At 40.0% G+C, this 12,215-nt stretch overlaps 1 protein-coding gene across 1 annotated transcript in view; it reads right to left on the bottom strand.

Moving 5' to 3' along the window:
• LOC115109164 (AT-rich interactive domain-containing protein 3A-like) overlaps window positions 1-12,215 on the bottom strand; it is a 65,344-nt gene that overhangs the window by 6,419 nt on the left and 46,710 nt on the right. The window contains exon 4 of the mRNA XM_029633801.2: window positions 1,379-1,451. Coding sequence (XP_029489661.1) covers window positions 1,379-1,451 — 73 coding nt within the window. The remainder of the gene's footprint in view (window positions 1-1,378; window positions 1,452-12,215) is intronic.

Raw genomic sequence — 12,215 nt, 5'->3', positions numbered from 1 at the left:
TAATGATGGCCTACCCCCGGCCAAACCCTAACCCGGACCGTGCTGGTCCAATTATGTGCCGCCCTATGGGACTCCCAATCATGACTGGTTGTGATACAGCCTGGAATCAAACCAGGGTCTGTAGTGACGCCTCTAGCACTGAGATACAGTGCCTTAGACCGCTGCTCCACTCTGGAGTAATAATAAAGTAAGGGGAAAGTAATCATAAAGTAACTGAAAGTAATCAAATTATGTTACTGAGTTTGCGTAATCCAAAAGTTACATTACTGATTACAATTTGACAGGTAAGTAGTAACTGTAACAGATTACATTTAGAAAGTAACCTACCCTACCCTGGTTCTACGGTATTGTTTTCCTACGGAGAGTATCACACCTTTTCATAGCACACAATACTTTAATACATTATCAATTGTCAATGCCATGTCTGTTTTGTTCTTGTTGTAGTATTGGGTCTTATTGTGCTTTAAAAAACATGACTTATTTTTATAATTCTGAAAGAAAGCTATGGAGAAAAAAAAAAAGTTCTCATCTCAGTCTCTTTTCAATTCCCTATATTGTACCTAGAGGGCAGTGTCCAATTCTTTGAGCAACTAGGCACGCAGACCAGCCCATACATTTTTTGAGGGCACAGTGTATAGTGTAAACACACCCTAAACACCCAATACTGGATTTTCCACACTGACTATCTTAACATAATAATATTTATTACTATTACCTTCAACATGTTGGTCTTATATTTCCGAAGTAGAACTAGTTTGTGAATCAAAATCATACAATGTGCTGTTTGCCTGAGGGCACACACTTAACGTGTTGTGAAATGTAATGTAATGTTTTTAATTGTATATATCTGCCTTAATTTTGCATGACACCAGGAAGAGTAGCTCTAATGGGCAACCAGAATAAATACAAATAGAGTCTGACGAAGTGACGATCATTAATAAAAGATGCAAATGCTGAACCAAACCAAACACCATAACTTAACAGAGCTACATAAAAACCCTGGCGCCTAAACATATACCTAAATACATTCCTAAGTTGATACATGCAGTCTCATGTACGCTTTAGTTTTAGACGAGCTGGGAACAGTGAAGGCTTGGCCGACCATAAAGCAATCATCTGCAAATGAATAAAGATCCACCCACGGAGGTGAAAGCTGAGAGTTTTGTTTCCTATGTCAGTCAAGGGGGGAGGGGCGGGGGCAGGTGGCTAGAGAACACAACAGGGCCTCTCAGTACTAACCCACCAAGGCAAACAGTAAAATCTCTATCGAGTCATGTCTTTTATTTGTATTAATGTGGCTCTGCTGCATGAGATACTGGGACAGAAAGGTACAGTCCTGTCTTGTATATCCGCCACTCCTTTTACAATACTCGCTCACCTCTCTTTTGCATGAAGCTGAATAGGTCATCCAGAAACTCTTTTCTCTTTGGGTCTCCATCTAGTTCGTAGAGCTGGAGAGGAGCGGAGAAGAGGGGGAGAGATAAAAACAGGTTACAGCTGGGAGTAGATTACCAAGGGGGGTTGAAAACTATTATTGCCCCAAAATGGAGGATGGAGCCTCAGCTTAGAATGCTATTAAGTCGAGAGAGGACGTCTAGTATGATGAAAACCTGATGTGGCCCAGCTACTATGGCCGAGAGCTCCGGAAAGTTTAGTGAAAATTAACAGTAAAAGTGAAGCACATGGCTCAGGGGAATACAGTGGGCTATGGTGGTAACTTAAATTGCGGTATGAAGATTGTTCACAACAAAGATTGATTCACACTCGCTGGCGTGGAGAGTATCTTTTGACTGACTAGCTTGTCAAACAAAAGTGTAGTTTACAAATCAAACCAATAATGTATAGCTGAGGCAGAATAATACATTTTCTCATCATTGGGTTTTAATTCTCTCTGAAATGACATATACCAAACTAAAATATAAATGCAACATGTAAAGTGTTGGTCCCATGTTTCATGAGCTGAAATAAAAGATCCCAGAAATACACACAAAATGCTTTAACTCTCTCAAATTTTGTGGACAAATTTGTCTCCATCCCTGTTAGTGAGCATTTTTCCTTTGCCAAGATAATCCATCCACCTGACAGGTGTGGCATATCAAGAAGCTCCTGAGTGGGCTCTCGCGTGGCACAGCGGTTTAAGGCACTGCATCTCAGTGCTAGAGGCATCACTACAGACACCCTGGTTCAAATCCGGAGTTCCGGTAGGCTGTCATTGTAAATAAGAATTTGTTCTTAACTGAATGTCAGAAACCATCTCAGGGAAGCTCATCTGCATGCTCGTCGTCCTCTCCAGGGTCTTGACCTGACTGCAGTTCGGTGTGTGGGCAAATGCTCAGTGGGCAAATGCTCAGCATTCGATGGCCACTGGCATGATGGAGAAGTGTGCTCTTCACGGATGAATCCCAGTTTAAACTTTCCCGGGCAGATGGCAGACAGCGTAGAGTGTATGGCGTTGTGTGGCCGAGCGGTTTGCTGTTGTCAACGTTGTGAACAGAGTGCCCCATGGTGGCAGTGGGGTTATGGTATGGGCAGGCATAAGCTACGGACAACGAACATAATTGCATTTTATCGATGGCAATTTGAATGCACAGAGATACCGTGACGAGATCCTGAGGCCCATTGTCGTGTCATTCATCACCTCATGTTTCAGCATGATAATGCAGGGCCCCATATTGCAAGGATCTGTACACAATTCATGGAAGCTGAAAATGTCCCAGTTCTTCCATGGCCTGCATACTCACCAGACATGTCACCCATTGAGCATGTTTGGGATGCTCTGGATCAACGTGTACAACAGCATGTTCCAGTTCCAGACAATATCCAGCAACTTTGCACAGTCATTGAATAGGAGTGGGACAACATTCCACAGGCAACAATCAACCGCCTGATCAACTCTATGTCTCTATGTGAATGAGATTTGTTGCGCTGCATGAGGCAAATGGTGGTAACACCAGATACTCACTGGTTTTCTAATCAACGCCCGTACTTCTTTTTGTAAGGTACAGTATCTGTGACCAACAGATGCATATCTGTATTCCCAGTCATGTGAAATCCATAGATTAGGGCATACTTAATTTATTTCAATTGACTGATTTCCTTACATGAACCGTAACTCAGTAAAGACTTTGAAATTGTTGTATTATGCGTATATATTTTTGTTAAGTGCACAAGATGCTTCATCAAAGCAACAGTTCGGCCAGAGCACACAATGCAGAACTCTAGTCTTGTTCTGGACTTGGGAGTACTTTATGCAGGCTCTTGCTGTGTAATCACAAACAGGCCATTCTCTTTGTGGCATTTAGCGCCCATTAGTGATGCCAAGCTGCAGTTAGATCTTATTATCAGAAGGATGGGGGGCTGGATGACGAGGCGGTGGAGGGGCAGTAATAAATGTAGGGCTGGAGGCAAGGCCAGTCTTAATTACAGGATGCATGCATTTCGAGGAGTGCCGAGCCATAAATCTTCAAAATGCTCTCTCTCACCCTCTCTCACTTTCTTTCACTCACAGAAGTTCCAAAAGAATAAAGACATTTCAAATGTCATATTATGTCTATATACAGTGTTGTAACAATGTGCAAATAGTTAAAATACAAAATGGAAAACATCTTACTGCTGTGATGGCACACTGTGGTATTTCACCGAATAGATTTTTAAAATATTTTATTTAACCTTTATTTAAATAGGCAAGTCAGTTAAGAACAAATTATTATTTACAATGAAGGCCTACACCGGCCAATATTGGAGTTTATCAAAATTGGATTTGTTTTCGAAATCTTTGTGGGTCTGTGTAATCGGAGGGAAATATGTGTCTCTAATATGGTCATACATTTGGCCAGTTAGTAAGCACAGCTCAGTTTCCACATCATTATGTGAGCAGTGTACACATAGCCTATCGTCTCGAGAGCCAGGTCTGCCTACGGCGGCCTCTCTCAATAGCAAGGCTATACTCACAGTCTGTACAAAGTAAAAGCTTTTCTTAATTCTCACCACCTCACTTAGAGACCCCCTCTAACCCCCTCATTCTAACTCCCACCTACACACCAACTACACACCCCTCTAACCCCCTCATTCTAACTCCTACCTGTACACCCCACATACCCCTCTAACCCCCTCATTCTAACTCCTACCTGTACACCCCACATACCCCTCTAACCCCTCATTCTAACCCCCCCCCCGTCATCACTCTGGCAGAACACATCTGTTTATCTGGGACTTGTGGAGTTTGGGGATACAGGTTTTCACATCAACTTAAATCTATAGTACACACACTGATAGGGTGTCGACCGTCTCCTTGTGTGCGACTGTCTCACAAAGAGCTGTGTCAATGAGCAAAACGTTGGCAGTGAGCATAAACCTTGTTACATACATGCCACTACTGAGGAGTTTTACATGTTTCTGAGTGATAGAAAAGCAGGCAGGCGTTTTAGAGTGAACTTTAAGAAGCAGGGAGTTTCAGTGTGAGCAGGTTTCCTGCCAGCACAGAGTTCATTAGATCCACCCAGAATGTTACAATGTGAAATGGCCAACTTCAATGCAAAGACACTACTTCAATGCATTGCCTGTGTGTGTGAGCTGCATAAAACGTTTGAGCAAGCTTTGTTCAGGCTGCTGTTTATGACTTCATGTTTCTTTGTTCGTGTCTCATGGATCATTGATACAAGATCTGCAACGTATTCATTTCTGAATGCTTTAACTATGCAGGTCAAGCTTGTTGTTTGCCTGTTGGGTGAAACACACACAAAAATCTGTTTCATGTCAAACATCATGAATAATTCCAGCACAAGTAGTCACGGTTACTCAGAGGTTGCGAAAAACAACAGCTATCGGAGTCCCATGCGAGTCATCCAGGCACCTCGCAACAAGTGTCACGTAGCACATAATTGGGCCTAGCTATTGAGCCCTGTCCCCACATGGACATTGAGAGGGGATCGCATGGAGCTGGTGTGTCACACGAGCTGTTGCCTATGAAACACACCCATCCTTTCACACCTGCCAGGGCTGACTGACTGACTGACTGACTGACACACACACACACACACACACACACACACACACACACACACACACACAGACAGAGGAGGGCAGTGGGGGAGGGGAGAGAGAGGCCAGGAGGGGGATGGGAGGAAGCGAGCATGCAGCTTGACTTCACCGGTGTGAGGGGGTGCTGTATATGGAGTGTGAACCTGGGCACATGATCTCTCTTATTCAAATAGTGTATAGTTCCTAGCTGTGTCTCTCCCATGCTAGTTTGTTGCGTTTTCACACGCTTATCAAGTGAACAAGGACAATTCAACAACAAAATGTGGCGCAGACTGCTCCCTTTGACTCATTATCACACTCATACTTTGATTTCCAACTCAAAGAGATATAAAACCACAGCACCACCTAAGAAACCACAGTAATGGCAAAGCATCGCAGTGAGAAGAGGTATCTAGCTCCTGCTATGCTGGGTGACTTTGCTAGCTTACTAAATATGTATTGAATTAAAGGAGCAACTGTTCAGTGTTTATCATTTGTGATTGGTGTGTAGAAACAGATAAGCCATGATTTGTGTCGAGCATTATACCACGCAGTTCCCATATATGTTTCACAACCAACAGCCTACATTTCTTTATTAGAAAAAATTGCTCATAATGCTATTTAGGTCAACATTATTGGAATTGGCTAGATTTATCGTAGCAAGCAATTTCACTACTTGCCTTCTTGAGAAGATTTCCATTCAAGGGGAAAATCAATTGTACAAGTCACGTTAAACTTTCAATAAGCTGTAGGAACAAGAACTGGAGACTACATAATACACTGAACAAGCTTAAGAAGAGGGAACCAGCAAAGTACACTGTCGTTTAAAAAAAAGTAAAGTTTAAAGTATGTAAATAAAATAAACCCCAACCTCTACTTTTTTTTGTAAATGGATGTTTATCTTTTGTAGTGTGAAGACATTAGCACAGTAAGAATGAACACGGTTCACACCTGTGGATGGTCAATGAATGAATAGCAAGAGCAGTTCCACTCTCTATTTGAATGAGCCTGAAACTAGTCTGACAATTTTTAAAAATATTTTTGTCTTCCCTGTTTGTCTCTACCCTCTTTCTACACCCCATACATCATACTGTTGTAACACATTACCAACCTTCACACCACAACCAGTTCGTTATTTTAAATGTCGAATAGCTGAGAAAATGTTCTGAAATTTTCATTTGAGATTTATCTGTACTTTTACAGAGAAAACAAATACATAAACTTCTTCAAAGACATTTTGTCTTGTTTTCAAACCTGAAAACAAATTCAGCCTTTCTACATTTACATTTTAGCAGACACACTTATTCAGAGCAACTAGGGTTAAGTGCCTTGCTCAAGGGCACAATGCGCTTAACCACTAGGCTACCTGAGCACTATACCTAGAGACAGAACCACTGTTGAACATGGCACAACACATTTTTAAAAAGGTGCACTATGTAGAAATCGCTCCCCCATTTCCTGGTTGCTAAAATTTAAATATTTAGTGTAATTTTAGTTTATGTGACAAACAAGCAAAATAAGTATAGTGTAGAGAGTCATTGTACCATCTAAACAGCTAAGAAATATATTTTCAACAACCAAAAATATTGTACTTTCAGCTGGTGTACAAAACCGAAAGTAAAATAATCAAAAACTAAACGTAAGAATGGGAAGCTTCATAGACTTGCTTTCAGAATGACAGATCTATAACTCACATTTCTATGTGAATTTGGTTGGGTCGCCCACAAAGCTACACATCCTGACTGAATTCCTGACTTCATAATCCAAGATTCACCTAATGGATAGTGGGTTGGGACAGTATCAAAAGATTTAGACGTAAGCAAATACTCAGAGAAGCAAAAACAAAGCTGTTCCTCCCAGTGAGTATTGCAGCATTTTCTAAGAACTGAAGAGAGATTGGAGAGGATTGTAAAAAAAAAAATAACAATGAACTGCTTTGCTTGGATTAAGAGTAATATGGTGATACGCAATGCAAAGGGTAGCATAGCAAGTGTAATATGTTTGAATTCTGTCAATTAATGGAGTCAATGAAGGAATCCTGCATAGGGCCAACGTTAAAGTAATAATCATGTCTTTCATTGGATATATTTACAGTTGATGTGAAAATAGAGTGAACACCACTTGACGATACATACAAGACATGGAAATAGAATGAACACTATTCAATGACACATGTATCCCATTCCCACTAACCTCAGCTGTTCTTACAGTACATACAGCCTGTATAGACTTTGATAAGAATGTGGAACAGTTGGCAGCTTGTGAGAGCGTCTAGATTGCTAACTGTATGACGATGTATTAAGGGCCTAACCTAACTACACAGTCTAATGAATAGTATCAAGTTTATAAATGCCAAAGAAGGTAGGGCGGAACTTTGAGCAAGCTGCAGTTTCACATGTGAGCAATGTGAGTGGATGGGGAAATGTTTGATTGGCACGAACAAGAACAGGCTCTAAGAAGACAACATCACCTAACCAAACAAACTGGTCCCAGTGCCTGTGTTACCAAACAGGACCGGCAGACAATCTGAAGGGAACAGAAGACATGTCTGGCGAGAAAGGCTCTGGTTGTTAGCAGAGTGTCAATCAGAATGATTGATAACCTTGGCTATGAGGGTGACAGCCCAGGTCACGTCCCCAGACACCTGGAAGTTGACGTATTCTAAGTCAGAGCCGTCCAGAGTAGTGATTTGGACAGGCACCCCCAGCAGCCCTTTCCATGTGGCTCTTTAGGGAAGGAGATGTCCTGGTCAGTTAACACTAGTTACCACAGCCACAAAGTCAAAATTGGCTATATCGTATAAATTCATGAAATGTCCTTCATAAGGTTAGCAGTGTGGTTAAGGTTAAATTTAAAACCAGATTTTAATTAAGATAATTGTCAAAATAGGTGGGGTTTAGCCATCATTTTGTGGCTGTGGTAACTAGTGACATCTGCCCTGGTTGTGTTGCCGGGCCATCCAGATCAATAGGTTGGATGGGTAAAACCTGTGCTAACCCTTGATCATAGGGCACCCACAATTGTCCCAGCCAGCGTCGTAAGGCCGTCATTGTAAATAAGAATTTGTTCTGAACTGACTAGCCTAGTTAAATAATGGTTAAATATATATATATTTTTAAATTAAATAAAATTGTCCTCTCCTTGTCAGCTGCCATGTTGTGGTACCAACCTGAATTTGTCGAATAGAAACACATTTTTTCATTGCAAAACATTTTCAGTTTGCAGTAAATGGCAGTAAATGTTTTTGCAACAGAATCAGCGTAATGAATACACCCCAGGGGGAGTCATGACAATGCCCACTGTTGTGACTTGAATCCTAACCATCTTTCAGAAGTGGATAGGATCAAAACAAGGTGTGGCTGGTTAATCTCACACATCATTCTTTGTATGACGGTCATGCTTATAATGGCTATTGAATTGTACATTTACATTTTCCCCAACTGACATTTTCCACAATCTATTTCAAATAAGGTGGATTCAGAAATACCAGGTAGTGTGAAACATTATATCTGTGTCTGATCTATTTCCCATTCATTTCTTAAAGAATGCAACCTTTTAATGCCCAAGGCTGATGGAGAACTGTTTCAAGCTATTTCAAGGCGACAGAGCACAAACATGGTCTTTGTAAGGATATGTTTCATAGACGTCATAACTTTGTTTGTTGACACTTCAATAGTAACGATTCAATAGTAATCGCATTTTTACCAGAGTATTGTACAGATTAGACACAACAAACGACACAGGTCATCCACAAAGAAAGATATATGGTTTGAGAGGTTGGACTCAGTCTAGCAATGTCAAACATATTTCGTTATTTTTGTTGTTGCTTTAGCCAATAAAGCAAATGCATGTTGTATAATCTCAATCCACTCCCTGACAATGTATTAGTTGACAAGTCACAGTTAAATCAAATCACTTTCTGAATAAATACAAAGCTAGGTTTTCCCAGATAACTAAAGACACCGTGTAGATGCCTTGAAACTATACAAAAAAGGCCAAATGCCAAAATGGGAACAGAGAAAAAGAAATGCTGACCTTTATGCAATCATTGTTTACATTCCTGCATCTAGCTACCCCCCTTCAACACCATATTGAGTGCCTGCCAATTTCCAGAATCCCCTTGGCTGCACAGTTCTGACATCAGCTGTACAGCAACTAGATACTGGACACTTTAAAACACTCCACTTCACAGCCAAAAGCCAGTATTCACTACACTTGTACTGCTTGGCTGCTGTTCAAACTGCTCTCTCTCTCCCTCGCTCCCACACCCTTTAGTTACATCCCTCTGTTTCTCCTTGACTCATCAGGAAGACTTTAATAGGTCTTCCCATGCCACTGTTTGTTTTGTTTAAGCCGTTGTTTTTATGGGATGCCTAGTTCCATTAACCCTGTTCTTTCTTTGTGTTAAAACAAAGTCTGTCACACACCCAAAGGTTCCCCAGGGCACTCCATGGCCGATAGTTTGACGACAGAATTTTTCAACAGACATTCAGCATATCCTCCAATGATCTGTCATGCACTGCACACAAATGATCACACAAATAAATGCTGTGAGAACTGGATGCAATACATCACTGACTTTGCTTAAGTCTGGATTTTATTCATTTACAGTGTCCTCCATCATTATTATTTTGGCTCTATAGTTCAAAAGTTGGGATTTTAAATCGAACAATGAGGTTAAAGTGAAGACTGTCAGCTTTCATTTATAAAGGACAGTACGTTTATAAAGGACAGCACTTTTTCTATATAGTTCCCCCCAAATTAGGGGAGCAAAAGCTTTGAGAAAAATTCACTTATATGTGTATTAAAGTAGTCAAAAGTGAAGTATTTGGTCCCATATTTGTTGCACACAGTGACTACATCAAGCTTGTGACTCTACACACTTGCTGTATAATTAGGTTGTTTCAGATTATTTTGTGCCCAATAGAAATTAATGATAAATAATGTACTGTGTCATTTTGGAGTCACTTTTATTGTAAATAAGAATAGAATATGTTTCAATACACTTCTACATTAATCTGGATGCTACCGTGAATATGGATAATCCTGAATGAATTGTGAATAAGGAGTTAAACATTTTTAGACACACAAATATCCCCCAAAAATTCGAACCTCCCCTATTATTGTAATGGTGAGAGGTTAGCATGTCTTGAAGGTATGATATTTGTGCGTCTAACTTTCTCACTCATCATTATTTACGATTCATTCAGGATCATCTGTAATCATGGTAGCATCCGCATTAATGTAGAAGTATTTCGAAACATATTCTATTGTTATTTACAATAAATGTGACTCCAAATTGACACAATACATTATTTACCATTCATTTATATTGGGCACAAAATAATCTGAAACAACCAAATTATACAGCAAATGCATGCAAGTGAATTTGTCCCAATATTTTTGCTTCCCTAAAATGGATGGAATATGTACAAAAAGTTCTGTAATTTTTAAATACTTAACCTGATATGGATGAAAATACCCTAAAATTAAAGCAGTTGCACTTTAACCTTAGTCATTTTTAGATTTCAAATCCAACATTTTAGAGTAGAGAGACAAAATAAGAAAAAAATGCTTCACTGTCCCAATAATTACGGAGTGCACTATATATCAGGCCACTATATATCAGGCCACTATATATCAGGCCACTATATATCAGGCCACTATATATCAGGCCACTATATATCAGGCCACTATATATCAGGCCACTATATATCAGGCCACTATATATCAGGCCAATTGACTTATTTTGTACGAGCGAATCCTTTTAGGCTACATGGTTTCAGAGGCAAACTGTTTTACAGTGGTTACACCAATAGCAAAAGGCTCGAGTCACATTTTGAGCAAGACTTTGTGTAATACAAGGATGTACCACTTACAGTGCATTTGGAAAAAATTCAGCCCCCTTGACTTTTTCCACATTTTGTTACATTACAGCCTTATTCTAAATTGATGAAATATCCCCCCCCCCCCTCATCAATCTACACACAACACCCCAAAATGACAAAGCAAAAACAGGTTTAGACATTTTTGCAAAAACCAAAAAAGCATTCAGAACTTTTACTCAGTACTTTGTTGAAGAACCTTTGACAGTCTTCTTGGCCATGATTGTTTTTTATTTTTATTGCAAACATAAAAAAAATTAAAAAATCTTTGTCATTATGGGTTATTATGTGTAGATTGATGAGGGAAAAAACTATTTAAAACATTTTAGAATTAGGCTGTAACATAACAAAATGTGGGGGTCTGAACAAAAGTCAAGGGGTCTGAAAACTTTCAGAATCCACTGTATAGGTTACACATTTCAGGATTGAACATCAAGGAATGCCATCGATATAGGAGTAGTATCAGCAGAATCACGCTGGCGAGTAATCTCAATAAGTGTCACTTTGTGGCATTGTCTCCAATTCATCCTGCATTTCCTGGGGTCACCGCCCTCCCCCCCATTCCGTGTGTTGGTGCGTGCAAATCAATATTTAATACCAACTCCCTGATAATAATGAGTGCGATACATTTTAAAACAGATACTCTCTTTACTGTCCATCTGTGTTACATCTGACCTGCTGTTTGTATTTAAAAAACAGGACAGGGTACATCAAAGTATTTTCTGCTTTGGAGTTTTATAGCCGGAGGATGAATGTGTAATGAAAGGAGAAGGGGTAGGGGTAGGCAATGGACAGTGGGGAGGTCAACACTCTCCGCCTCGTTTGTGGATGAGCAACAGATTCCCCTTCAACAAAATTACTGTTGTGGTTAGTCAAATTCAGGAAAGAGGAACATGGTAATTGTTATTCTAAAAGGCCCAAAATTTGAGGTTTCGTCTGGAATTGTGCTATAAAAGTAGGGGCCTGGTGGATTGTCAATTAAGATGCAATTTTTTTTACTGGAGTATTTCTCTGTATGTAAAAACAGCTTGCAATTTATTTCCTCACATTTTTGGAGTTGGACATGTTTGTTACAGAGGTCTGAATGCACGGCATGCTGTGATAATAATTAGTACATGTTTCAAGGTGTTAAAACAAAATACAAGAGGTGAATATGTAAGTCTACACACTAGCTGCAGGGTTAATGAGCTGCAGGGGGTAAAGCCAGTTCTGAACACAACAAACAAGACTGTAAATTAAACATGGGAGGTAAAACATAGAGTTTACCCTCTGGTGATTGAGCACCAAGCTGCTTCAGAAATGGCACCGTAT

Source organism: Oncorhynchus nerka, linkage group LG25 (assembly GCF_034236695.1).
Source record: "Oncorhynchus nerka isolate Pitt River linkage group LG25, Oner_Uvic_2.0, whole genome shotgun sequence".
Taxonomy (NCBI): Eukaryota; Metazoa; Chordata; class Actinopteri; order Salmoniformes; family Salmonidae; genus Oncorhynchus; species Oncorhynchus nerka.
Note: the sequence above shows the minus strand (reverse complement) of the source record. Positions and strands in the feature narration are given on the sequence as shown.